This window comes from Patiria miniata, unplaced genomic scaffold (assembly GCF_015706575.1).
Source record: "Patiria miniata isolate m_02_andy unplaced genomic scaffold, ASM1570657v1 HiC_scaffold_20, whole genome shotgun sequence".
NCBI lineage: Eukaryota > Metazoa > Echinodermata > Asteroidea > Valvatida > Asterinidae > Patiria > Patiria miniata.
This window is the reverse complement of record NW_024037059.1, coordinates 2,340,811-2,368,681: the sequence shown is the minus strand read 5'-3', so window position 1 is coordinate 2,368,681 and position 27,871 is coordinate 2,340,811. Positions and strand designations below refer to the sequence as shown.

Below are 27,871 nucleotides of genomic sequence, written 5' to 3'. Positions count from 1 at the left end.
AAAAACCCATAAGTTGTAAATTGAAAAAAAGTGTCGTATTCAGACGCCACTTCTTTAGCTCTGTACAAAGTCTACGCATCAAAGTATTTTCTAACAAAATTGGAAATGTTTCTCAGTTCCAAATTCATGTTTTTTCAACATTTTTGCAATGACTGACCTTCATTGAGATAACATAATGATAAAAAAGTGGCGTCAGGATGCAACATTCTTTCCGTAAATTGGATGAAAGTTTTGTAACTACTGCAGAGTAAGACATCTCAGTCTTACGTGGGGCAAGACAGAGATGTATTCCACGTTTGAATTCCATCAAATTACGCACTCTTGTATAAGTTTTTTTCTTCTACTCTTTACATATACAGACTTTGCATGGTTTCAACGGCAGTCTAAAATATCCACAGATGATCCACACGCACAACATAATCACAAGAAGCTGCCCACTGCATCGCTGGAATGTTGATTATGCTGCCACCAAAGGGTAGTGCGCAAACCCAATAGAAGATTCTCACTATATAGATGTGTCGACACGGCATGCTCTTGCGCTCTGAGCTTTCCAACGTTGCAAATAGCACATGCTGATGTAGATACACTCATGTAATCTCCACGGTTATCCATACTAACGTACTAAAGAGTCCACATGTCAACGGATTGGCTACTAATATTACGACTGAAAGTTCCGACATCTGTTGCCATGGTGACCAAGCCCCGTCTGGTACCCCGACCCAGAGCAGTAGCTATCTTGCTGGGGTTCGTTCAATCACCTCGAGTCCATCTGCAGGCTCATGGAAAGCTCCTCCATCTTATATTTCCTGATGCAAGACAAAAGATAAAATACTGCAAGTAAACCATTGGAAAGAGGACACATTGGTGTTTCATATGATCTTTATTTTATTTGAAAATATTTATTAGATTCTTTAAAATTTACATTTATATCTGGGTTTTATTTTGTGGATACTGTATTACCTTGCAATGTCCAGGGCTCCCATCTGCTTCAACTGGGCTCCTACTTCGGTCTTTGCGACTGACCCCAAGAGGGCGCTATACACAATGATAGTCTCCTCCTCAACCGTTCCAGCTGAAATACAAGATGGGGGACACAAGTAAGTTGTTTATGGAATTCATACACTATTACAACAATAATTTTAACAATACAAGCCCTCAAAAGGTTTCATCTTATTAAATACTGTGAAGTTTGTCTTGTCTTGAAGGTAAAAAAGCATTGAACTCTTTTATACAACGCCTGAATAAATCCCCATCAAGGCGTCATCTGATTGGTGGTTCGTTGATCACGTGCCATTGAATGATTCTTCCCAATGCACGGCACGGCCGCACAACACTTTTGGCAGCCCTGACCAATCAGATGACGAGGATTTATTCAGGTGTTGTATAAAACAAATAATGAATGTTTCACATTCGTGCAATGGAAAGAATAATTTCATCGTGTGACAGATGGAATGTTCCATTCCACTCGGCAAAGAAAATTCCATCTTTCACCTCATGAAATTATTCTTACCACTGCACTCACAAACATTCATTATTCGTATAATATTGAGCTCTTTTCACCGAACGCAGTCTGTACACTGCCTTTCATGTTGTGTATCTCATGTTCATGAGATAATGAACTTGTTTTTTCCAACTAATCTTTGGACTTGAGCAAAAAATCGCACCTCAAAACACAAAAGCATGGGACTGGCCGTATATTCTAGGTAATTTTGTGCACTCTATTGCCCTACAGTTTTGCATTTGCCGTAGCCTGGCTGCCTTACCAACAACAATCTTGAGCAGCCCAATGATGTGCTGGAGATAGCCACTCTGCAAACACATGGATGGAAGCCAGGGTATGCACATCAGACACTCTGAAAGCACTGTAAAAAAAAAATCAAATTTTTCTTCAAATAATTTTTCACAATATTGGGTCAATTTAACGCTCTGTGATACATTCCAGGGTTAAGATCGCGCAAGGCATGATTGGAACTAACATGGCGCAGCAAGATCGTACCCATAGGGAACGAGGTTGCCCTTAAATCTCTTAACAACGTCTAACATGAAACATGTTCATGATTCTGTTTATGTTCTTGACTAACCTTGTATGCCAAGAAGCCACAGTTCATTCACGTCAGCCCAATATGGCTGGTATGCCTCACATACTTCGTGTACATTATCACTGGCAACCCGGAAGGAGGCCCTGAACAGGTCCAGCGTTCGGCCCACAAATTTCTTGATGGCCGATAAATTTTGAGTATCTATGGAAAAAAATAATGCAAACATTGGCACCTATAAAGCATGTACATAGATGCTGAATGCATTTTCGTACAGCGTTACAGAAAATAAATCCGAGCCAAGTACCAGTGACCCACTTTCATAATATAAAGCATATGTATGTTGGCTGGTCCCCTAATGTGCTCAAACGATGCAGACAATATTATCAGGTATTGTTCCAATCGCCATTCATGAACAGGAGCCAATCACGACGTCCATCCAGTATCATGTGACAATATAACCCAAGACAAACTAAAGGCATTCTAAAAGTGCTTAATCGAAGATTAAATCCTGTCAAATCGAGTTTAGTCCCATACATACCTGCATGGTGTGCCAACGTTCTGAGGAGGGTCAACCCAAGAACCGCAAAGTTGAACGACAGAATGAGATGCTCTGTATTAGTCACTGAAAAAAATCAAAAGAATAATTTACCGACTGATACAAATCACCAGTTTGCACTAGTTCATGCAACCCATATAGTCTATGCATACTACTGCCCCGGAGAAGTAAATGTGTGATTGTTAAGCATCATTATATAACTGACATACAGATCCTTGTCATTTGATTGGTGGAACTCACATCACATGACTTTCATTATTGCTCCCATTCACGCTGGGCTTCCATTGACACGGTATTTGTGTGCAAATGCATGCTGGTGTGCACGTTCAGCGTTGCGCGCAGCGCGTATTGTTCCAAAAAGCCAGCGCTACAGAGTTGGGTTCAAACATTTCCGTGAAAGGGTGATTTGGAAGAGAGAAATACATTTTCCACCGATTTTGTATTGAAATAAAAGTTCAAATATATCAAATGACAAGGATCTATATGTCAGTTATATAAAACAAAAATTGGGTGGCTTTAAATTGTGAGATGGGAGGAATATTATTGCTCGGTAAAATCTGGACTTTTCCAGTTCACTCGGCTTCGCCTTGTGAAATGGAGAAGTCCAAACTTTACCTTGCGATAATATTCCTCCCATTTCACTCTGAGCCACTCAATATTTGTATACTTTTCATGGAGTATGCCTTATTGTACCTGTGTGTGCTAAGGCAGCAGCCAGAAGACACAGTAACTCCTTGAAGACTGTGGAGTGACTCTGGACAGCCTCTGCATCCTGTAAGGTCACGTTCAGGAAGACACTGCACAGCGTTGTCAAGGCAATCTGCATATAAGGTAAGAGAAGGATAAAACTTTAAAATGTTATTTCACAAAATACGAAACTTAGTGTGTACTTAGTGTGTACTTAGTGGTAGTTTCAAAGCAGGTAACGGAGAATATGTTGGATCCTGATGCCACTTTTTTGTCATCATATATTATCTCCATGAAGGGATTGCAAAAATGTTCAAAAGACATGAATCTGGAACTGAGAAACATTTCCAATTTTGTTAGAAAATACTTTGAAAATGCACTCAAGTCTCCATAGACTTTGTACACAACCAAAGAAGTGGCATATGGATACTACATGTTTTCCCAGGAAGCTTTTCTTGCAAAAATTCAACCAACCGACAAACCAACAAACACAACAAACAGAATTCACCTCTTAAGTCTCAATCCTCGTCTCCATCCACAAATAGCTTACAGTGGTGAATGAAGCACTCCTTAAGAAGCTCTTCAACCCCCCCCCCTCCCTCACCCCCGAACTCACAAACCAACAACCGATAAACCAACCAATCGATCGCCCAGCCAACCAACCAACCAACCATCGACAAACAAACAGACTCACCTCTGAATCTCCATCCTCGTCGCCATCCACGAATCTCTTCCAGTGATAGCTGAAGCATTCCCCAAGCAGCTCGATCCCTCCTTCCTCCACGAGCCTGGCTCTCGGCTCGTCCTCGGCCGTGAGGTGACACAGCGCGGGCAACAGAAGACGCAGGAGGTCCGTGGAAGCAAAACTCCTCAGGCTCTGCTGCGGGGTAGAGGCGGCGGCCGCAGCGTTGGCATGGCTTCTAGAGTTTGTCACCTCCTTGAAGGATTTGTCACTATTTAAAAAAAAAAAAGGAAGAACAACGTGGGATAATTAAAAGATATCAGATCACAAAATGCACATATCCACCAACATGGTGCTCAGGACTTTACGTCGTTATTCCCCCTTCTCATGTCCCTACGACATTCCAGAGACCATCCCATCTCCTTTAAGAGGTCATGCTGATTTGTCCTTGCTTATTTGTGTCATGATGTTACCTCAAACATAAAGAATTGTGTCTTGCAAAAGTATCCAGCATCTTCAACTTACACAACTTTGATGAGGAACGGTAAGAGCTGATAGACCTGCTCCTTGAGCGCTGTGGTCTCTTCAGCCAACCACACGCATAGGACTCTGACGGCCGCTACGACTAACGGCTGATCAGGCTGATAAGAAGAAAAACATATCAGAGAATTATTGACCCTCCAAATGAAGTCAACAGTGAGAATTTAAAAGAAAAATGCTATCTGTTCTCTGCAGCAATATCTGGTCTCTTCCCTTACAGGTACCCATTTACACTCCTGGACCGAGAGAGGCAGTTGTGGTAAAGTGTCTTGCCCAAGAACACAAGCTGAATGAAACTCAGGTCTTACATACCACTGCGCATGAGTCAGATATTACAATCATTCTAAATCACTCTAAACCAATACACTTCACATCACATCATGGTGTGTCACTATTTACACTCCTGGATCGAGAGAGGCAATTGTGGTAAAGCGTCTTGCCCAAGAACACAAGCACAATGAAACTCAGTTGGAGTTCTTACATACCAATGCGTATGAGTCAGATATTACAATTATTCTAAATCACTCTGAACCAGCCTGCCTACTCACCCAGGACTCTTGATACTGAGCTCCTTGCAGATAGAACATGACGGCACCGAATGCACCTGTCATGGCCGTGTGGAGCTGAACCACCTGTCTGTCATCCAGGGCTAAGGGTGGACCACATGTCAGGTACTCGATACACTGCTCCAAAAGACTGAAGCAGGAGACGAGGACCGACTCCTTGGAAGTTCTCTGGGAGGCGAGTAGAAGAATTAACATATTTAAATAAGGGAATAAAGGTGTGCTTTGGAGGTTTTAAACACTATGTTTAAGACTGGTTGGAGTCTGGAATGCTGATAATCATCATTTTGCTCATTGGCTTACTGTAATGTACTGACACACCAAATTACCAGAGAAAAGAACATTTAAGACAGCAAAATATCCAAAATTCTGGCAAAGTTTGGCACTGAAATAGCCGTAACATTGAGGTTTCTGCCTGAAATGACATCACACTTTTGTCATAAATATGGAAATTTACATTAGCATAAAAACCAAAAAGGCACCAAACTCCCCTTAAAAATGGACGGATGCAACTTGAAAATAAACTTAAATTGGACACAAAGATGCATTTCAAGGATAGCTTAAAAAAATTACATTTCAGGGGCCCCTTAAGAAATAACTCAACAAAACTCACATATTGGTGGTCAGGGCTTTCCAGTGCCATTCTAGTTTCCACGCAAGCCAGGTGGATGAGCAAGAGAAGGAATTTCTTGTCCAGGCGATTGGGTCCGAGAGCCCAGCTCATGCCGTAGTGGCTGACCATGAGAGACGCCAGGCACAGGGCTGGGTCTCGTTGCTTCTCAGCTGTGGAAATATAAAAGTATCAAATTACTCCTCTTCTCACGCCCTGTTCATCCTTGAATCACATTTCACAAATTAACTTTAACCTTCAAATGGCTCATTCCGTTGCTCGGCTAATGCGCAGAACTGATCGACAACTACTTACAAACTTTGCTCATGAGAATATCGCTGACTCCTCGGAATACGAGTGGGCTCCATTCTGACTGCTCCATAGGGACCTGCAGTGAAAACAGGGTACCAGTATTTGGGGGTGAGGCAACTTGCGAAACAGCTGTGCAACTGACAAGAGCATAACAGAATAATGGCGTAAACTTTTTGACAAAGCTTTTCGATATTCGAGACTTACTGAAGGGTAGGCAGACAGCAGCCGTGACAGAGTCTCACACACTTGGAACTTTGCCTCATCCTGTAGAACAAATACAGATATTTTAGTCAAATTATTAAAATATCACTGAAAGGTTAACAATGTTGGTCTAATGGACAATTCTGCTGTGATCCGAGTGTGCCAATTTCTCACAATTTGCAGATGCTTGTAAGTTTTCATCTTGTACTTGTGCTTATGAATTTTTTTAACTGGCTTCAACTTGTGGTCACCAGATTATAGTCTGTGTCTTGACCACAAAGACTTGTTTACCCACCTGGCATTCTTTGAACTTGCTAGCCAGCTTGTAGAGTAACGCATCCATGTGTGGCTTATTGAGTCTCCAGACATGCTGGCCGCAGTGGTGGAGTAATAACAACAAAACTTGCTCAGCTCTATCACAACCTAATGAAACAGAAATACAAAATCATAAAAAAAAAATATTTTCGCAATATTCAAAATTCATTCACTTTTTTTCCCTTACTTGCGGAAGTTGAAAAATTGCTCAATTAAAGACCAAATACCAATTTTTTTTTATCTTGATCAACTTAAAAAAAATAATAACAATAAGAAAAAATATTCGAATCTAACTTAGTCCTAATGACTTGGGAATATTTTATAGGCTTATTTGATTGAGAAATATTGACCATTTCACAAGTTCTCTTTCTAATTAAATACTCCATGTTTAAAGTTGGTACATGTTCTAAAACTATGGTAGGCAGAAAAAATTGATAAGAATGATAGTGGACATACCATAGAATGAGCCCTGCATCATCCCGCACAATGCAGAGATGACCTCCGGCGAGCACAGAACCTTCCTTGGAGATTCCTCCATCGCCATGGTAACCAGTATCTGATAGGCATCGTCGATTGTCTGTTTCTCGTTGTCCTCAACCGATGTCCTGATCAAAAAGTCAAATCAAAATATTCTGTAATTACATTTTGATCAGTAAAAGCGTATTAACAGCTGTACAAAAATGCACCCGTTAATTTCAAATCACTCAAATCAACTCAAATAACCAACAACAAAAAATGCTTTGATGAGGTCAATCAATGACCTTGAAAGGGCTCATTCCTTTAAGGAATGTCTGAAAAATTCCATTGTCCACAAAGCTTAAAAGTTTTTCTGGTGCAATTTTTTTTTTACCTCAACAAAACTTAAAATGATAAATGAACGTGCTAATAATATTTATTTATTTATTTTGTCAAATAGGGTTGCTCTGCACTCTCATTGTCAACTCACCTAGCTTCCTGAATCACTTCAATCAAAACTGGTACTTTGTTGACCATCTGGGGATGACTGACTAACTCTGGTGATGTACTGAAGCAGCCAAGCAGCGTCACGGCCAGGCTGCGGTACGTGCTACTCTCCTTTTTATCTGGTTTTGCAGCTGGGGGGACAAATTAAAAGAAAGTGTGGTTTAAGACCATGAACCATGTAGAGAACAAAAAAGACAGGCCTGCTGAAATTGAAATTGGAGTCAGAAAAAAGGGTCTACCTGCTTTGAGTAGCCTGTTGATAAACCTAAATCCCACGGCATCGAAGATTCGCTTTCTGGTTGCAGCGTCTGTATTCTCTGCCTGTACAATTTTTGCCACCTTTTGAATCAATGAAAATAAATAACATGAATGAAATACAGTGATTTAAAACCTGTAAATTGCAGTGAGAGTTCAATATATATTATTGCAAAAGGTCGGTGCGTTAACTATGGGTTTCCATAGGATCCCACAAAATGGAATATACATGTATTCTACTTTTACTCAGGTTTAGTAGTGTGTATTTATAATGTGTGTATTTATAAAGAGCACGTATCCACCAGTTTTGGTGCTCAAGGCGCTACATCATTATTACCCTGGTCATTGGGCCAATGAAACATTCCAAATACCATCTCAGCTCGATGCTGCCATTTCGGCACAAAGCAGCTAAAATCAACCACAATAACCATCTCTGCCCTAACAGGTACCCATCTACTCCTGGGTGGGGAGAAGCAATGAGTGACAAAGTGCCTTGCCCAAGGGCACGGGCACCATAGCCCCAGGCTGGACTCGAACCCACAACCTGCAGCTTTACCCGCAGACCACGAATTCAATGCTCCAGACCACGAGGCCACAGCAGTCCACAGTAGTATTTGCCATTTAGTGCTTTGTGTTAATCATTTGGATCATAAAAAAAGATCAACTTACAAGAAAAAAGGCAGTACTTTTGCAACAAAAAATGCTTTGAATAGAAATTTCAATGCATGTCCTGCCAAAACTTAGTCAATGGAATAGCTGCTTGCACACAAGCGTCTATGAATATTCGCGCTGATTCGGCGATCAATTATGCAAAACAAGACTGCATCTTGACATCCAGATTCTGACCATTCAGCGGGCGCCTTCTCTCAGGTCTTCCGTAACCCGTTTCGTAACCCAACCAACAGCTAAGTCCACATTTCAGATCGAAACGCTGTCACAGTTTCTAAAGTGGACTCTGATTAACTGGCGCGCTGGGTCGCATACAATTTGCATGTTAGTATCAGACGTTCATGGTGTGGCTTTGCACCCGTAAATGTCTGATCCTTCGACTGGTTAAAACTGAGGTGGGCACAGTAAGGGAAAAGGAACCTAATTGTTGGTCTCCCTGGATTTGGAACAGCTTCCCCTCAACCTATGTACAGGGATCCTAGCATCTCACCAGCAGCAGAGCAGCGAAGACCTCCGTGTCGGAGCTGGCCCTCTCCAGCGCTTGCAGACAAGTATCCACCCTCTCCGTGGGCTGTGGCAGGCCGTCTGAGCTGGCTGAACAGGATTCCATATCTACATCATTTGTTTGAACTCCTTGTTGATCCATTCTAAAAATCAGTCTTGTCCCTTGAAATGAAAAAGAAGACAAAGTTAATAATGTGTTGACACTCAGAGAAAGAAAGCTCTGCTGAGTGTCATTAGGGCTAGTCTGTACATATATCTCAATATCCTTGGCTTGAGTTTATTTTGCCTATAAAATGAGATATATTCTGCGGATCTGGAACATGTATTCAGGCCTGACCAAACACACGTTTTAATCTCAACACATTCACCCCACAATTTAATGTTTTGCCAATTTTTAAGCCTGCTTGCAACACTGAGCGACACTCAGTACAGTTTCTGCTGCAGATAACGTAGCAAATTGAAATTATAATAGAATAAATGAAATAAGAAGAAAGGAATGCACAGACCTGCACAAAATGTTTCTTTTATATACAAGTGTGAAGTTGCCTTCTTTTGAAAATCTATATTTTCACAATATTATAAATAATGTACAAAAAAACGGGAAAATATCCTTAAGTAAAATCTGAATAGGCCTAAATATTATTTAAAATTACAAAAAGTATACAATGTCAGTATTCGCACAGCTAGAATAATACGTGAACTGGCTTTTACTATTGACGTTACGGAGTAATTGCAGAATACCCCGCAACTCGGAAATATGCCCCTAAAATCTCTGGCTACAAGGTTGGAATCAGCAACACAAAAGGATTGGGAGTTGCTGAAAAATGTTAAGTCCAAACCAACCACCCTGTTGGCGGCTTCGCGGATACGGAGTGGGAGTGCAGTGGAGCATGACGCATAGTACATAAAGTAGCGCTGAGAAGGTTTATTGACTAGGCAATCAACCGTGACTCTGTAGCCGGCTACGAGGTGGATAGATTGAGTGGCGGGGTATTCTGCAATTGTGCCGGGGCAATAGGCCGAAGTGACAATTGAAATTGAACATGAACACGATTAATGGAGACATGTAGGGCCACACGCACAAAGAGGCGAAGGAATGGCATTGATCGCGTTAACTGATTCAGTGATCGAGTCATTGACAATCAGCGATCTGGCAGTGGCAATGTCTGTTGCAGTGGCAGGTGCCGGGGTGGTTGTCATTTATTTACATGAGATCGTTGAGAACTCCGAATATCTGTCTGTTGAGAAAAGACATCACGATCCACGCAAACACAGCAGCAAAAAACAGGAATATCATCGCAGAAGATAAACGATAGCAATCCATGGTTCACTGAAAATGACAGAACCCGGCAACTCTTCGATCAACCTAACATTAAACAAAGATCCTATCATGTCTTATTTAATGTGTTCTCAACCAGGCCAAGTACGGTACGGTATGGTACATAGACCCACTGCTACTGGAACACACTCAAATTTACGACTTGGCACCATGCTCTATTTTCCAGACTGGGCATGACCTTTGACTTGTTGAGACGATACCACTTTAACTATAGGTAAAAGTGTAATAAAAAGGAGTAAATTGTATATAAAACCAAAGCTCAAACGATCATCAATCTCGAGAATATTACTTTGCATTGCAAAAATATATTATTTATCTACAATAATAATGTTTGCAGTAAAAAAAATGACGCATAATCTGTATTATTAATGCAAAATAATGTTATTTCTAACCTTCTAAAAATCGTAGAATCGTGTCTAGACGCCGCTTGACATGTACTATTTAAGGCGCGCGCTTTTCGTGCGCCAGTGTTGTGTGTGTACAGTCATGACAGCAGTGTACATGTACATTTATCATTTGGGTTCATTTTCCTTCCAACATGATGTGTACGTACCTTTGACATGTATCATGTATGAAAGATCAGTTAAAAAGTAATTTCCTGTTTTTAGTTGGTTTTAACAAACTTAGTTACTTACGCTTTGCCTTTTTCAAGGGCGTTCTGCTGGATTTATAACCGATTCAACTTTCAAGATGCAAGATGTGCACTGTCAGTGACTGTGCTGCATTTTACCCCGCCACTCGATCATCTATCCCACCTTGACCTTGTCTTGAGTAACTCCAACTCCATCGCTCATGCCGAATTCCAGATGAGCATTGCATTGGAGCTGGAATTATTCAAGCTACATTTGGGATGTTGGAAGTCCCACTAACTGGGGCGCTAGAACTCCTTTTTTGACATTTGGGATGTTGGTCTGTCGTGCGCGACAGACCATGACAGACCAACATCCCAAATGTCAAAAAAGGAGTTCTAGCATGTCTAGCGCCCCAGTCAGTGGGACTAACTAAGGCCTATCGTAAAAAAAAAATCCCCCAGAGCCGTGAATTAGAAAGAACAGGTGTTCGACTGGTGGCAGCGCTATCGACCGATAGCGTCATGATCGACCGATATTGATGGTGCAGCGCGATTGACTGATCTTGTAGATCGACCAATCTTGCAGATTGTCCAATCGCGCCTTACAACTTGTTGATTTATGATCCATCAATCAATTGTCCATCAATGTTGACAATTTTTTTCATTATTCTTCCAAAAGCTTCATGTCTTGACTATGCAATGAGTAGTAGTCATGCGTGAACAGTACGTCAAAATGTTAACCCACCCCTCCCACAAAAAAAACGCGCCAGATTTCTAGTAGTAGAAAAGTTTCAGAAAATATTTTCAAAACTCCAATAGATTTTGTACAAATGATTGACAAAGTAGCTTCCGACTATAAATTCATAATTTTGATTTTGCTTTTTACACGCAGGCTACAAACTTATATGACACCATGGCAACCACTGAACCACGCAGTACACCTGTAAACGCGAACCCCGATGTGTCCATGTCTTCGTGCTGCGATGACATGGATGTCGGCTACGACGCCAAACCACAACAGAGCTTCCCGTTTCCGTTCACCCCTTACCCCATACAAGAGGACTTCATGAAGGGACTGTATTCAACCATCGAGGAAGGCAAGATTGGGATATTTGAAAGCCCAACTGGAACTGTAAGTTTCTTGACATGTAACACGGACCAAATTCTTGCACATTTCTGAATTGATAATTTCTGACCGTGGAAATTATATAGGACACCCTTTTCCAATATTCACTGTTTGGTATTGTTGATGTCTCCTAACGTGATGCGGCCCCTAACGTGGCGCACTTTGATTTTTCACCTTTGTAGTCTAGTGCCTTGCTAGAGCAAAGGTTTTACCTCAAATTTCACAGTAAGTGAAATTTCATCAAGCTCTAAACATTCCCGTTTATAAATCTTGAGTTTGCCCACCCGTTACAAAGTTAACAGAGAAGTTTATTTTGGAGTGATTTTCCGATTTTATTTTGAAGTGCACAATGACCCCCATTAAATATGTGCCCAAAAATAAGAAAACAATTTTCTGACAAACTTCCAGTTGGGTATGTGAGTGGAGATAATAATGGTTTATCAGAATTTGTCAACTTAAAAGAAATTCTTAAATGTTAACAAGGGATGTTCAAGTGCGCCACGTTAGGAAACACTCGGCCGATTTTGTTCCGAATTTGCGGACGCCACAGTTTTTTGAATTTGGGACCAACTTTCATGACACTGAAATTGTTCATGAAGGTTCAACAGCACGCATTATTAACATAAAAGTACCAGTATTTAACTGAATGAATTTGAAGTTTGTCAACAATGAGGTTTGGCAACACTGCATGAGGAAAGTCAAGGGAAACGTTGAAGTGTGCCACGTTAGGGGACTCTACTATATTTACAATGCTATTTTATGAAAGAAACAACAACGGGGAATTGAGAGCATGTAAGTTCTGTTTCAAACAGAACTTACGTGCAAATTCAATCAAGGTTTTGTTGAAAGGAGGAATTTACAGGAATGGGACTCAAATTAGCTTGGACCTTTGTATCAATACGTTGATGCTCCATGAACTAAACAGTCATTTCCCGATTTGTCAAAATCTCCTTGTTTTGCTTCCAATGCTAGTTATTATAAAACTTCTTCTGCGTAACATGTAGCCTTTTTTCAATGTTGCTTTGTATTTTGTCCATCATCAGGGCAAGTCCCTCAGCCTAATTTGTGGTGCTCTGAAGTGGCTGAATGACCACCAAGACAAACAGCGGCTGGAAGTGGAGGCTATACTTAAAGGGGAAACAGAAACAACAGGGTAGGTGCAACCGACACTAGGTCTCTCTCAATTAAGACGGCCATCTCTGTAGGAGATTTGCAACTGCGTATTTTACGCAGTCAAGCATGCATTGTGCAGTGTTGAAAATGTTCCAAACACGCGCTCTTGTTGATTGAAATGTGTTCCAAGTACGACGCAGCCGATGCGCGTTCTGCAAGTTGATGCTCAAAATGCTGATGCACGTGGCTGGTCTGTAGGAAATGACGTCATTTGAGAGAGACCTAATTAATTAAATTGCTGGACTTGCATTTATTATTCAGAAGGGTTTTGGGGAGCAAAGCATTGCTTAGAATTATAATGCGACTCACAATAAAGAATCTTCTGTTTTTAAATCCATGGCTGTGGGTTTCTGCCCATATTTGCGGTATTTGTCATGACATTATGCTGTGCTTGTGTACCGTACTTTTGTGACAAAATCCCACAGAAAAACCTTGTTTTGCAATGTAACTTATGGTTGTGACTCGCGGTTGCCAGAACGCATAACCCATATGGAAAATTAATCATAGGTGCTTCATTTCCGACACAGAAATTCCAGCTCGGGCAAGAGCGATGCACCCAAGCCATCATCTAGCACCGAGCCCGACTGGGTACTGGAGTTTGACAACAAACGGGCTCAGATGGAAAAGGCTAACTTGCTTAGGGTAAGTACAGTTTCTAGGTTTTTTTGAAAACGCTAAAAACACCCTCGAAAATGATGTTTAAATGATGATCTTTTGTTCCAAAAAATTGGTTAAACAGATCACATACCACAGAGCATCTAGAATCCAAAAAATTTCGGGGCCCTTCAGCGGGCCCCGAACCCTATGCCATTAGGGCTTTGCGCTTTGCGCTCGCATTAGTTATGAACAAGCTCCATCGCCAAATTCTCACTATCAGCTCTTACTCAAAATTGGCAGGCCTGGTATAATTGTAGCTAAGTATAGCTAGATATATGGATACTGGAATGCCAAACATTGTTATAATTTTTTTATTTGTAGGAGGAACAGCAGCAGTTGTTGAAGAGAGAGTCTAAGCTACAGCAGATGAGACAAGACCTGAAACACAAGGGCATGGTCAAACGCAAGGTATCCTCCTTTCCTGGTGTTATCTTTCTAATTGGTTACATAGTTTCGTTAAGATTTGGAGGATAAAATTGCCATTCACTTTCTTAAGTTCGCAACGAGTCTATGGTAATTATTGAAAAAGTTTAAATATCTTATTTTGTGACATTTGTTTCTATTTTCATTAGCGACTTGCTCCAACAGATGATTTTGACCCGCCCTGTCCCTCAGACGAGAACGAAAACATCCTCAAACCACCAGACTCTGACGAGGAGAGCATCCTTGTGGCCGATTACCATAGCGACGAGGAGACGAGATTGTCAGGCGACTCGGATGAGGAGGAAGAGGGAGAGCCTCACGTTACCAAGGTAACAAGAAACTGTGAGGGTGTAGAGAAACTGTTGAGAATTGTTGAATTTAACATCAGTATTACGAAACTTTATTTTGAAATGGGCAACTTTATATTGACCGTAATATGTAATATGAAATATGTAAATAAAGTTGATCTTGTGTCGTAGGTCATAGGGACTGACTATATCTGAATGGGATACATTTGATGTGTTTGGACAATCGTAGCAAAGTGTCTTGCTCAAGGACAAAAAAACATTCCCTGCAGGAACGCGTCGCAGCTGTGATGCATCGTTGGGATACGACGCGTCCTGCTCTGGGATGTTACTATGAGTTTCTTGAAATCGAGTGTAGACTTGCTCCAAAATCACACCTTAATGAAACATACAAAAAATCTGACCACTCTCAAACAAAACCCTTTATTCAAGGTTGAAGGTCAGCAATTACAGCGAAGTGGCTTGCTCATGGACATACATCATTTGCATGTTATTCTCTCTCTGTTATTCATTTCTTTGTAGATATTCTACTGCAGCCGTACCCATTCCCAGCTGAGTCAGTTTGTGCATGAGGTTCAGAAGAGCCCTTACGGCGAAACAACCAAAGTGGTGACTCTAGGATCTAGACAGGTTAGTAAATAGAAAACTGTTGAAATGATATCATTGATTTTTTGACATCGAACTGTGATTATTTGGAAAATAACATTTACATGTTTTTCTCATACAGAACTTGTGCATCAACGAAGCTGTGAAGAAACTAAAGTCATTGAGTCTGATCAACGATCGATGCTTAGAAATGCAAAAGAAGAAGAAAGGTGATTACATTTATTGTAGTTAGTGACTTTTCCCACTTTTAGTTAGTGACTTTTCCCACATCTTTGGAAATTACCTTCTTTTATTTTCTTCAAAATGACAGCATGCCAGAAAGAATAATTTCACAGGGAGTTTAGTGCCATTACTATCTTTAAACTAAGTAAGCTTTTCAACAATAATTTCGTCAATTTCTTTTTGGATAGCTGCAAATGATCTACTCTTCCTTTAATTGCTGACAAATGTTCCCAGGCAAAATACAATGCTAAAGCACTCCAAAATAAAGAGGTTTATTCAGAGTTTAAAGACGCTCCTTTACATCGATCTTCTAATAACGCTTTTTAAAAACTGTATTGTGAATCTCATTCCACCAGAGAAAAGTAGAGACAAAGATGTTGACCTGGGCAAGTCCAAGAGAAAGAAGGGCGCCACCTCAGGCTGCCCATTCTACGCGGCAAATCAGATGGACGCCTTCAAGGACAGGGCGGTGGTGGAAGTGCTCGATGTAGAGCAGCTACTGACCGTCGGGAGAGAGCTGAAGGCTTGCCCGTACTACGGCACGCGGTACGCCGTCCCAGGGGCCGAGGTTGGTCAGTTTTTGATACTTTGTCTGTTTTGCTTTCAAGGTATTTCTTGACCATTTGTGCATGTTTGTGTTGTGCTGTCAAACCTTAACCCCTTATTAGTGATTTACTAGGAACCTTCCTCACTCTTGCAAAATCCAACACCATATGGTAAACTCAACACCCAAACTGTGGACTCTGATTATGGTGGTATGCCTGTTAACCCCATGTAAAGCATAATCGGTTTACTAGTGCAGTACCCACTCCAACAGTTTCCAACAAAACATGCAGTTGGGTTATGATTAAGGACACTGAACAAACAGTTTGTAGAACAGGGCAAAAGGTCCTCCCTTGGCAACTTGTCCTCAGGTGGAACTTGTGTACAAATCAAATGAGAGACATTGCAAAGAAAAAGTTAGTCCTAACAAGAGAAATAAATGAAAATGGAAAGTATTCGTTTTACAAAGTAGGAATTTTCATGTAACAAAAGATATTCCATTTTCGAAAATATTCCAGCATGGAACCAATTTATTATTCCATTGGAAACAAGCCGGAAACTGACACGTCTCTTGCGTCTTTTTTTTCTCCTAGCTTGTTGTTCTGCCGTATAATACGCTTCTCCATGCATCCACTCGCAAGGCCTGCGGCATCCGCTTAGACGGAAACATTGTCATCATAGACGAAGCACACAATCTTATAGAAACCATCTCCAATGTTTACAGTGTGGAGGTAACCGGAGGCCAGGTAAGGAAATATTTTCAAATTTTTAAGTCTTCAACAACCATTACTTGGTTCTCATAAAAGTTGTATTACTGGTAACCATCTTAGGCAAATAATACTGTTTGGTGAAACAGGGGAAGAATTTTTTTTTAAAACTTGTGTATCATATGTTTGCTTCATTTCAGCTTTGTCGTGCACACTCACAGCTCAGTCAGTACATGACAAAATACAGGTTGGTGACATTCATATTTTATAAACGTATAAATATTTCTAACTGAAGGCTGCAGCATGAGTTCTTGTGGCTGAAGCTTGAGTCCCTAAAAAAAAATGTTATTTTTTGGTGGCAACTAGAGTATATTGAGAAAAAAATCTGAGTGTTTCATATGAATGGTTATTACCTTGTCTTCCATAGGAATTTTGAATTTTTCAAATAAGTGGCTATGGTGAGGAGGTATGCCATTTTCATTGAAGTGGCTCATTTTCCAGTCTGCACACGGAATTGGTTTTGCCTTTTTTAAATGTGTCGATAACTTCAAGTGAGTCAGTCACCATGACTAGGTTTTTATTTGTTATTACACTGCTTCACATCAGTACGCGATTTCAATAAATTTGTTGAACCATGGAACCGTGGTCAGTTTTTTTAGCGTGCGTTCTTTGCTAGCGCTTTTCTTCAAAATGGTACATGGATATACATGAAACTTTCACCAAACATGTCCAAAACACCAGCCTATAACATTTCCCATTTGCACTTGTTTTGATAATTGCTACATGTTTTTAATATTTTCTTTAATTTGGGTCCAGATCATTCTGACTCGGCCTGTACAACAAATTCCAGGTGTACGCAACTAAACAATTGTCCAATCTTGGAACTTGCACAAATTTTAAGTAATGGTACTTGGGCTCTGTCCATCAAATGACCAAAATTATAAGAAAAAAACAGGGTTTGGGAGTACTACATTGGTTATATGAGCAACATTCAGGAAGTAATTCTTCCCATTCTACATTCGTAGGAGTCGTCTAAAGGCAAAGAACCTGATGTACATCAAGCAGATCCTTCAGGTTCTATCTGGCTGGATCCGGTGCCTCGGAGGCAAAGCCGACTGCCCGCCTGACACTCAGAAGACAGGCCCAGAGACCAGCAAGCTGTTTACAATCAACGACTTCCTGTTTGCTACACAGATTGACAACATCAATCTCTTCAAGGTATCATCTGTAATTCCTGTGTAGTATTTCGGTTGTACTGTTCCGGGTAGTTTGGGAATCGGTTATTCAAAAATTGTTCTTGGTGCGCTTGCCTCTCACTGTGGCCTGGCATCGATTCCCGGCTCGGACCATATGTGAGTAGAGTTGTGCGTTGGTTCTCTCCTGTGCCATGAGAGGTTTTTGCCTAGCCCTCCGGTTTTCTTCCCTTTGCAAAAATCAAACACTTTTGATCTCTGGCTGTGCTCCGTGGTTATACATGGGTCGTATTGCAGCTGCCTGAGGCGCCTTGACGTCCCTTCGGCTCGACCACGTTGTAGCTGTGTCCTTCGCAATTCCTTAGGCCCCCCCCCAAAAAAAATTATTATTATTATTAATTTATTATTATTTGGATAAAGGCAAGAGAGGCTAGTTTTATTCAACATTTCTTGATGAAAAAAAAATATAAAAACAGCACAGCCACAACAAAGCCATAAATCAACATTTCTGAAGGATGTCCACAAGGATATTAACCGTTCAAAGTTAATTAAGTTGTCAAACCTACCTGTGAATACCCATGTCAACACTGTTTGCCTTTTTGTTTCACAGCTACAGAGATATTGTGAAGTGAGCAAGATCTCCAGAAAGGTAATGAATTAGATTCCTGTGGAACTTGTGCAGTAATTTCTAGTCCCAAAGATTCTTCAGCTTTCTAAATTTCTCTTGTACATTCTTCATGGTTCCTCATACGAAATATTTACTATTGTGCTCAGTCAGACTAATAAAATGGCACCTTGGCTAGGGTTTTCAACACATTTTTAGAACCGACTGATCAAAATGTGTACATGTAAAAAAAAGCTTGTATTTTTGAAAGCAACTCAAATTAGTATTGGGTGGTTCCGGCGGGTACCCGGTTCTAGCCGGTCCGATATGAGAACCGGAACCGCAAGACCAATCTTATCAAGAACTTGGTACCCGCTATGCTCGGTTCCGACTCCTAAAGAATTGGTTACAGAGTAAATCACCCATTTTCTGTGCACAAAGCACAGAGCTGTAACTAGGAATTCAATCGCGTGAAGGCCCGGGACATTCACTGAAGATTCAATCATAGTAGAACAAAGACACTTCTGTTTTAATTCCAAGTTTTAATCCCTTCACTTCAGCTTAAACCTACATCATATCCCCCTTGTTTTTCAGCTGAATGGTTTTGTTGAGCGTTACCAACCTTCAGTGAAGATAGCAGAGGCTAACTCCACCCCACAACAGTCTGCCATGACTAGATTCCTGCAAGAACTCAGCCAGAAACCCAAAGACAAGCCAGCAGCGCCCTCTACAGGTGATGAATATTCAGATTAGAAAAAAAATGTAAAATTGTTGCTGCGAATATTGATTAACCTGAAACTATTTTTTAATCACAAATCTTTGAGAGACTACTGACAGATGTTGGTTTTTGGGGAATTAAAATGAGATTTGTCTTGAGTTTCAGAAACAAACGAGAGAAGAGAAGATGAATGGCAGACCTTCTCGTCTCCGCTCCTGCACATTGAGGGATTTCTGCTGTCGCTCACCAATGCTGACAAGGATGGACGTGTAGTCATTCATAAACAAGGTAGGCCAGATAAGAACGTTGACTTAATCACTGCTATAATATAAAGTGCATGGGTATGTATGTCTGTGTGTTCACGAGTTGTTCACAAGTTGTCTTGCCCACGAAGCAATCTACAGGCAGCAAAGCCACCTCCTCCATGAAGTGTGCGAGGCAAAGCCTCATTTTTCATAATGAATGATATAATCTACGGTGTGCCCTCCCCAAAAAAAGTTTCAAGGAAGGCTCGTTTGATAATTATTGACATTCAAAATTGTGAAATGTCTTTCTATTTCTGTACGTTAGTGAATAATTCAGTGAGGATCAAAAGGTCTGAAAAGTAAGCCCTTATTCAACAGGGACAATCACTGCAAACTATCTTGCTAGAGGACACAAAGCCACAGGATACAGTAAGATTTTTACATGGACAGGAAAGTTCCCTTGAGAACCAAATTTCAACCAAAGCCGAATTCAACATTGCTCTCAAGCACACCATGTACAGTAATTTTCAGTTTACAGCACTTGGGCCTTTCCCTTTTACTCGGTCCTTTACAGAAATTCTCAGCAAGTCCAGCATCAAGTTCCTCTTGCTCAACCCTGCCGTGCATTTCACCGAGGTGCTGCAGAAGGCCAGGGCAGTGATCGTCGCTGGCGGCACCATGCAGCCAGTGGATGAGTTCAAGCAGCAGTTGCTGTACTGCGGGGGTGTCGATGAAGGCAAAATCGTGGAGTTCTCGTGTGGTAAGGCTTTGGATTTATGGGGGTTATCCTGTATAGTCATTTTGAAGGTGGCACCTAATTTGAAGTATTTTTATTTTTTATTGTGGACTCGTACTGATTTCCTTTTCGGTTTTTTTTGTATATTAACTTTTTTTCTATTGGTCATTTCAGGTCATGTGATCCCACCTGAGCAGCTGCTGCCCATAGCGTTGGCCAAAGGCCCCTCCGGTATCGAGCTGGATTTCACCTACCAGTCACGTGACCTGCCGAAAATGGTGAGCACGCAGATTTTTCTAAATTTCGGTTAAATTCTGTTTTAACCCCGTTATTACGGACATGTTACTGTGTTTTAACATTTCATTTAAGAATTTATTATTTATTATCATTAAAAAGTGGCCATGTCCCTCTTAGGGGTGTCAGAAAGTAACGGCTGTTGCGAGCCAATATGGCTCTTGGCTAATTTTGATCTCCAGCTAGCTTGGCAAGCAATGTCTGAGAATAAGTCGAGATGCCAGTCCATCGAAGGTTACACCTCAGTAAATGCCGATAATGTGGATTGCCCAAGGACACAATGTGACAAGCAGCTGGATTGGAACCTCTGACCTTATGATTGATGAGTTACAGACCAAAACAAGTATACCACATTCCCTTTCTTCAGTCTTCATTCACGTAGTTCAAAAGAATAATTAATTTCTCTTCACAGATGGATGAGGTGGGGCGTGTTCTTGCCAACGTCTCCAACGTCGTTCCTGGCGGTGTCGTCTGCTTCCTGCCATCCTACGACTACGAGAAGCGTCTGTATAACCACTGGGAAGGCACCGGTCTGATCAAGCGCATTGAATTGCGCAAGCGCGTCTTCAGGGAACCACGCAAGGCCGGCCAGGCTGACTTTGTGCTCGGACAGTACGCAAGCTTCATCGAGGTGAATAAAATTTAATAGTAATAAGAATTGTACTGTTTTGTAATAGGATGGAAGTTCAGTTTATGTGTAATGTATCGTTACCCCTGATCAATGGGCTTATAGTCATTTTCTGGATCGCATTTAGCCATCAACAGGTTCTAACCCGAGAATGGCATGAAATCTGTATTGACTATTTGGTCTACACTCAAAAGTACATTTATGTAAAGATTATGCTTGTAGCAATACCCAAAGAAGTTGCTTTAGATTCGTTAACTCTTCCTGCTACTGTTAAAACAGTCACAGGCAGTCAAAAATCCATCCTCTGCCTGCTATGCCTTTTACACAGGCTAGTCATAAACAGTCAGATCATATTTCAAGCAAGCACTCTGACTAGTCAAATTCAATCAACAGATAATAGCAGGAAACTGGTGGGCACAGCTGGCTTATCAATCACCTGCAGTCAAAGCACAAGCCAATCAATCCTGCTTTATGTAGGCTGGGAGCTCTTAACTGTTGAAAAATAGTCACCTGATTGATTTGGACTAAAAGGACAACTTGGTACAGAATGTATGGTTTGCATAGGAGAGTTAAATTCTTGTAAAATGTAAAAGAAAATTCAATGGCGTAATATCTGACACCTATCGTTTCTTTGTAATATTCTTGATCAGAGATGCAGCTCAGGGGGTATCCCTGGATCCATGAATGGAGCCATCTTGATGTGTGTGGTAGGAGCCAAGATGAGCGAGGGGATCAACTTCTCTGATGACCTCGGCAGGTGAGCATGGTTAGGACCTCAACATTAAGCTCATTGGCAGAGGCAGTTTTCAATGTTAGGATTGATGGTTGTAAGTAAAAAATGCTCTAAAGCTTTCTGGACACGTTCCAAAAAAAGATCAGCCCTGATGAATGCTGCAAATGGCATTGATCTGTTTATTTCTACTCCTTAAAACTCTAACTCCCTCGGGTGATTTACTAGGAATCTTCCTCATCCTTGCAAATCCCAACACCATATGGTCAACTGTGCACATAAAACAGTTGGACTGTTTATTAGTGGGATGCCTAATACCACCCAAAGCATGGTCAGTTTACTAGTGCAGTACTCATCCTAACAGATTCCAACAAACCCTGGTGTTGGAGTTTGGCTGGTTGCGGATCGTTAGGGATAAAGTGCTCAAACTGCCCTGTATTTTCAGCACCTGTGGAATGCTGTTTTATGTAATTTACAGAATTCATCAAATTCATACGTAGAGTTAAGGGATGTCTTCCTACAATACAAGTAGTTGTGTCTGCTGAAGGCGAATATTGTTTTAAAAGAAGGAAAGGCATTTAGTGACAGTTAAACTTGTTGGACTCTATCTGACTCGCAAACCACCGGCATTGAAAGTTTTGTTTCTTGTGACGAAGAAATGAAATTTTTATGCAAGGACAAAAACAAATCTAAGGTGTTTTCAACAAGTAACCTGGTTTTGAAATATCATGGCTTTAAATTAGTTGGTTTGTTTTTCATTGTATTTGTAGGTGCGTCATAATGGTCGGGCTTCCCTATGCCAATATCAAGTCTCCTGAACTCAAGGAGAAGATGGACTACCTCAACGCTACTATGGTAAGTGTCTGAAACGGCCCTGGATTATCCAGTAGGCTCAGTAGGCACTGGGCTTAGGGCCTACTAAGTATTTGGGGCATACGAAAAATTTGAGGGCCTACAAAAATACCAGTGTGCCACAAAACACAAACATGTACACACAGTCGTGTTTTACTATACGCCTGAGGACAACCTATTGTGTTTCCCTTTGTCCCTGTACTTTAACACTTTCCCATAGACTAAGCACGGAAACGTACGATCCAGGACAGTTTCGAACAAAAGCACCGTCGTTTGAGGAATTGAAAGGATCTTTTGTTATCCTTTTGTGGGTCTGTCCTCAATCGTAATGCCATACAAGAGAACACCCACACAAATCCACACAGACACAAGAAACGTTCTAGTGTCTCTCTCTGAGTTTTCGATTTTGGGAAAGCTTCAAACTAGCTAGTACATAGATGACTGCGAACCTCAATACGTGTAATACGTTGTAATAATTGGAAGCAATACATGTAATACACTGTAATAACTGGTAGCTAACCCAATACATGGAATACATTGTACAGACTTTTATAGCTGTCACTTTGGCCTGGCTTGCTTAATTAGTACAGCTTAGCATAGCTCAGCATCAACATGAAATGCAAGGCTCCAGCGCTTACCAGAGCTGTGACATTGGTGGCGGTGCGTAGGGCGGAGTAGTGCCTACGGAACACTGGTGCCTAGGGCCTATGGAACACTCCATCTGGCCCTGGCTTGAAAAAGGCTCAAATCCCGTTGTAGCCTTTGCCTTGCAAGTTTTGCTTCACACAATTAAACGTCGAAAACTTTTGTCTCCATTTCAGCCTCCGATTGACGGCAAGTCAGCTGGGCAGCAGCACTATGACAACACCTGCATGAAAGCCGTCAATCAATCCATCGGTAAGCTACCCCTTCCTCAACCGAAGAGCAAATCATTTACCTTCTCAATTACACACAAACAGACTGACCATATAAATTACAAATATTTGCCGAGGGTCTGTGAAAAAAATTCAACATTGTTTTAGAGCAAATGACTGCTGTTAATTGATGTCAACAGTAAAATGAAAAAAAAAAAATCTGGGTGATTCCACGATAACTCACGTTTCATTTAAGGGGTGTCTTCCTCAACTCTGTGCTGTTATTCTATAAAGTGAAAGCCTTTAGGTGGATTGTTCTCACAGAAGATGCCTGGAAGTTACGTTACTAAACTACAAAAAAGGGGCTGAACAAAGTGAATTTCTGTTGGTTTGTGAACATTCAACCAATGAAACGGTAACTAAAAGGCACTGGATTTCACAGGAGTCAAAATTTCATGTGACACTGGAAAAATGTTTAAGACCAGCCAGCCGGTCTTTATCAACCGTTTAAAAACTGGCCACGTGACCTATAGGAATGAATAAACTGTTTTAGGTATTTATGAATGCACAATTATAAGAATAAAACAACCTGAAGATAGACAGAGTTACAGTACAAGACCTGTGACATAATGGAGAAAGAGACAAGAACATTTTGGCAACAACACTGAATCAATTGCTGGATATCTTGTCTTAATCTCAGGGAGGGCGATCCGCCACAAGGGAGACTACGCCACAATCCTCTTGCTAGACCAGCGGTACGCCCGGCCGTCGGTGCAGGGCAAGTTGCCGGGATGGATCAGGAATCGCATGCAGATCATGCCCAGATTCGGCCCAGCCTTTGCCATGATGAGCAAGGTGAGTGTCAAGCATCTCATATCTTTGTCTTACAAAAAACATGGTTGCGTGATTCTAGTCTTTGCAGACTTGTTATGCAGTAGTAAGGTTTATGTCCAGAGTTTAGTTAGTTAAATTAGGGAGTAAAGTTTACCCAGTGGTGGTTGGACTAGTTTAGTTCCCTTTCGAGTATTATAACGCCTCACCCACAAATTCTGTATCTTGATTAGCCGAGAGCGAGTCACATGGTATTCACTATTTTTGCTATCTTGCTTTGCATGGCCAAAAAGACTATACGCATAGCAACCAAAGTATAATACGCATAGCAACGAAGGTACTATACGCATTGCAACCGGTATTGTGTGCAAAAGCATACGGATATGCCCATTGCGCTCTGCGCGTTACAGGTATTGTTTCCAAGTACTAGCGCTGCAGAGCTGGGTTCAAACTTTTCGTGGAGGGGTGCTTTGGAAAAGTTCAAGTAAATTTTCAACTAATTTCGTATTGAAATAGAAATGTGCTTTAATTGCATTTAGATTACATTGATCAGTTATCTTTTAAAAGCAAGCAGAATCTGTGGGAGAGGTGTTACAAAACAAATATTGACTGCTTCGAGTTTTATATTAAAACTAGCCTCCCTCGGTGATCCATGGAGCATTCTATTTTCCCTCGGCTTTGCCTCAAGAAAATAGAATGCTCCATGGATCACCTCGGGAGGCTAGTTTTACTACACCACTCGAAGCAGTCAATAAACCTATCGCGGTAGAATTACGTCATCGCAGCTTGTGAAATATTGTCCAATTACATGAGATGCAAATGGACGCGGAATGCGCAAACAAAACTTTACGCACAAAAGTTCCATAGGGTTGTCTAAGTGGTGTTGCTGACTCGCAAACGGCGATAGGTCAATTCTTGTAGACCACTGGACCAGCCCACATTAAAGTTGATAATATCACCGGTTACCAATAAAGCTGCATCTATCAAATGCAAAGCAGGGAGCCAGTTCACAATGCGTTAAGCGGAGTGAGTTCTTGAAGTCACAGGCTCCGATAGCGTTCAATCTTAAAAACTGAAAAAAAAAGACTTTGACAAAGAAATGATGAAATCTTACCTCCGCTTTCTTTAGCCGCGATTAATTGTCTTTCCCCCAAAAAGCTGTGGTTTGGTTTGGTTTAGTGTATCTCAAGCCTGATGTCAAACTCGTTTCAGTCGTTATTGACGTCTTCAAACAAGAAGCATCAAAATCAGAATCATAACTTCTAACACAATAGACTCTTTGGAAGCGAATGCTGATGCCGTTCCGCTAGATCATCAGACTGTGTGTGTCTATAGTTTGCCAAAGCACAAGGATTTATGATACCGAGATTTCGCTGTTACATTGCTAAGCCTGTCTTCCAATGAATAAACATTATGTCTCCAGTATATACAGTCATGCATTTCATGAAAAACACGAACGCCCCCCTATCAAACCCCATTTAGAATTTCTAATTATGCAAATATGGCAGATTCTTAAGGCACCAGCCATTGAATATTCTCAAGGTTGTAGATTGTGCATTTATGTAATGATTATGCGTTTCAATTGTTCACTTACATGTACACGCAATGTTTACGTGTGTGTAGTTTGTAGTTATTTTTAAAGATGAGGGTACCCTGAAAACTGAAAAATACCTGTGAATTGAAAACCACTAAAATTCCAACTCTGCAAAGATTGGGCTATGTTAAAGGAGCAACAAACGAACTGATGCTCTCTGTAAATAAAGTCATATTAGAAAGAAACAGCGGCGAATTGTATTAGAATATTATAAAAAAAACAACATCTGTTTCGCTTCATGAATAAACTGATATGAAGAAGATAATGCTTCAATATATTAACAGTAATGTATACAGCTCATAAAAAGTGATGTCCTTGTGCTGAACAATTTAACCACATGTTGTGTTTAATCATGCGCGATGATTTTTTTTTTTTACGACCGAAAAGTCCTTTTGGAGTACTTCCAATTTCTAGCTTGCGATATCGCGATTGGCGATGAATTTGTACCCACACATATTTGCTTGATTTGCAAGGGGATTTATTGTTAGATAATGCCATAGACTGTGCTTGTGTTTGTGTATTTATATATATACAACAGGGTGAGTAAAAAAAAACTGCAATAAGGCCAAAAAAAGGCTCTGGTTTCTGGTATGGAGCTTTCCCCAAAAGTGGTGCGGCGACGCAGGTTTTTTTTTTTTTCTGCCCTAACTTTTTTTTCTTCAAATATCGGCTGATGTTGCAGATGATGCTTCAATCCCCTTAAAACTCACATAAATGGAGTGGAGCTTGAGGTGACCTCAGCTCAGTAAGACCACTTACGATCTCGACGGACATGAACATGCTTCAGGAAATTTGGATAGTCAAGACTAAAATCAGAGAAAACGGTATCATCAGACCATACAGCGACATCGACATCATGCATGAGCTGCCAGGCTGGTCATTAGTCTGCTCCGTTACATATTGTGCGAATTTTTAAAAAATTCAAAAGTGTTTACAGGTTTCAGATACACGACCATCGCTCCCTTAGATTTAAAACTGACTGAATTTTAGCTCAAGCTTTATTGTTCTGTTTCACTATGAACTTAATGTTAATGCAAAGTTTCTATGGGCTATACTATAGTGACTGTGTCCTTCATTGTTCACACAATTGCAGCTCTGCCATCTACTTGGCAACCCTGCAAAGCAATGCATGTCTCAGCTCTAGACCTCATGGAAAGAACGGCTCTGGGGGACACATTTTGTGCTCTTATGCAATTGTTAGACGTTTCTTAGACAACAATGTAAATCGGTCACTGCTCCTTTGCATTATTGCAGGTTTTTTTTACTCACCCTGTATATGACGTGCGGATTTAAACCATGGACTAAACGGCATGTCATAAAAACAAGGATGCATCTGATTGTATTTCTTATGAGTGATTATGAATGATTATGTGCATCATTCCCCAACTGAGCTCAGAAATCTTTAGTAAAACATAAATGCCTACATGCCAGAATTCTGGGAGAAATTTGAAAGTTGATTTTTGTTTTTCTCTGTTCTTTTACAGTTCTTTGTAAATAAGCGGCCAGGCGCAACTCCAACTTCTGAGAGCCACCCGAGTCCAGTATAGTACAAGTGATGCCCAGCACGTCCCAAAATATCGTTGTCCTTTTTGTCACGTGCCTTAAAAATAATTGCTCGAAAACTTATTTAATAAAGTTTTGCTGAAGAATTTTATACACATTTTTCAATGAAAACTGTCAGTTTTGAATTTATTGTGTTGTTTTGTAGTTAACTGTCTTCCCTTGTGTAACATCCTTAGCTCTAAAGGGGCTTTACTTTGTATCTCGTTGAAATAACATTTACCTGGCTTATCTATGAACAGCATTAAAGAATTGAATTTAAAGAATTGCTCTTGGGGATACAGAGTGTCTAAAAAAAAATCTGAACCATCAAATCCCCCTCTTTTTCACAGCTTTTAAAAAAATACATTGCAGATATCAATACACATTTAGAGAGTATATGTCATCAGCTTTTCAACAACGAAAAATGCTTTCCAATTGGGTAAATATTTATTGAGTTATGACCAACGATGGTCAGCTGACCA

General features: G+C 40.8%; 2 protein-coding genes across 4 annotated transcripts; one reads left to right on the top strand and one right to left on the bottom strand.

The window, feature by feature from the left end:
• Positions 1-319: 319 nt before the first annotated feature.
• Positions 320-25,730, bottom strand: LOC119727443 (neurochondrin-like). Of its 2 annotated transcripts, none has more exons than XM_038199322.1 (18): positions 25,368-25,730; positions 8,883-9,058; positions 7,708-7,807; positions 7,452-7,599; positions 6,962-7,110; positions 6,486-6,613; positions 6,194-6,253; positions 5,993-6,065; positions 5,681-5,850; positions 5,053-5,238; positions 4,490-4,605; positions 3,977-4,235; positions 3,289-3,415; positions 2,578-2,661; positions 2,082-2,240; positions 1,764-1,862; positions 961-1,072; positions 320-806 (listed from the first exon to the last, which is right to left on the bottom strand). In XM_038199322.1, exons 2-18 carry the CDS (start codon positions 9,036-9,038, stop codon positions 755-757), a joined length of 2,178 nt encoding a protein of 725 aa, XP_038055250.1. In that variant the 5' UTR covers positions 9,039-9,058; positions 25,368-25,730; the 3' UTR covers positions 320-754. The 2 variants fall into 2 exon arrangements, with proteins under 2 accessions (XP_038055250.1, XP_038055249.1); XM_038199321.1 differs by lacking the exon at positions 25,368-25,730 and adding an exon at positions 10,105-10,336.
• LOC119727442 (ATP-dependent DNA helicase DDX11-like) lies at positions 10,687-27,871 on the top strand. Of its 2 annotated transcripts, none has more exons than XM_038199319.1 (23): positions 10,687-10,780; positions 11,699-11,938; positions 12,976-13,085; positions 13,633-13,747; positions 14,084-14,170; positions 14,335-14,514; positions 15,013-15,120; positions 15,218-15,305; positions 15,675-15,886; positions 16,455-16,607; positions 16,769-16,815; positions 17,594-17,786; positions 18,372-18,410; positions 18,960-19,098; positions 19,249-19,371; positions 19,903-20,088; positions 20,239-20,342; positions 20,771-20,989; positions 21,637-21,743; positions 22,487-22,571; positions 23,390-23,465; positions 24,123-24,277; positions 27,332-27,871. In XM_038199319.1, the coding sequence occupies exons 2-23, from the start codon at positions 11,720-11,722 to the stop codon at positions 27,392-27,394; spliced, it is 2,808 nt and encodes a 935-aa protein (XP_038055247.1). In that variant the 5' UTR covers positions 10,687-10,780; positions 11,699-11,719; the 3' UTR covers positions 27,395-27,871. The 2 variants fall into 2 exon arrangements, with proteins under 2 accessions (XP_038055247.1, XP_038055248.1); XM_038199320.1 differs by having other exon boundaries at positions 10,699-10,825.

Bases quoted from the DNA above. Each gene is read 5' to 3' on its own strand.
- LOC119727443 (XM_038199322.1), bottom strand. From the start codon at position 9,038: ATGGATCAACAAGGAGTTCAAACAAATGATGTAGATATGGAATCCTGT. The intron at 6,066-6,193 runs GTAAGTCTCGAA...TTTTCACTGCAG, and splicing joins TGCTGTCTGCCTACCCTTCA to GTCCCTATGGAGCAGTCAGA. The intron at 5,239-5,680 runs GTGAGTTTTGTT...CTCGCCTCCCAG, and splicing joins AAAGCCCTGACCACCAATAT to AGAACTTCCAAGGAGTCGGT.
- LOC119727442 (XM_038199319.1), top strand. From the start codon at position 11,720: ATGGCAACCACTGAACCACGCAGTACACCTGTAAACGCGAACCCCGAT. The intron at 15,887-16,454 runs GTTGGTCAGTTT...TTTTTCTCCTAG, and splicing joins ACGCCGTCCCAGGGGCCGAG to CTTGTTGTTCTGCCGTATAA. The intron at 20,343-20,770 runs GTGAGCACGCAG...TTCTCTTCACAG, and splicing joins CACGTGACCTGCCGAAAATG to ATGGATGAGGTGGGGCGTGT.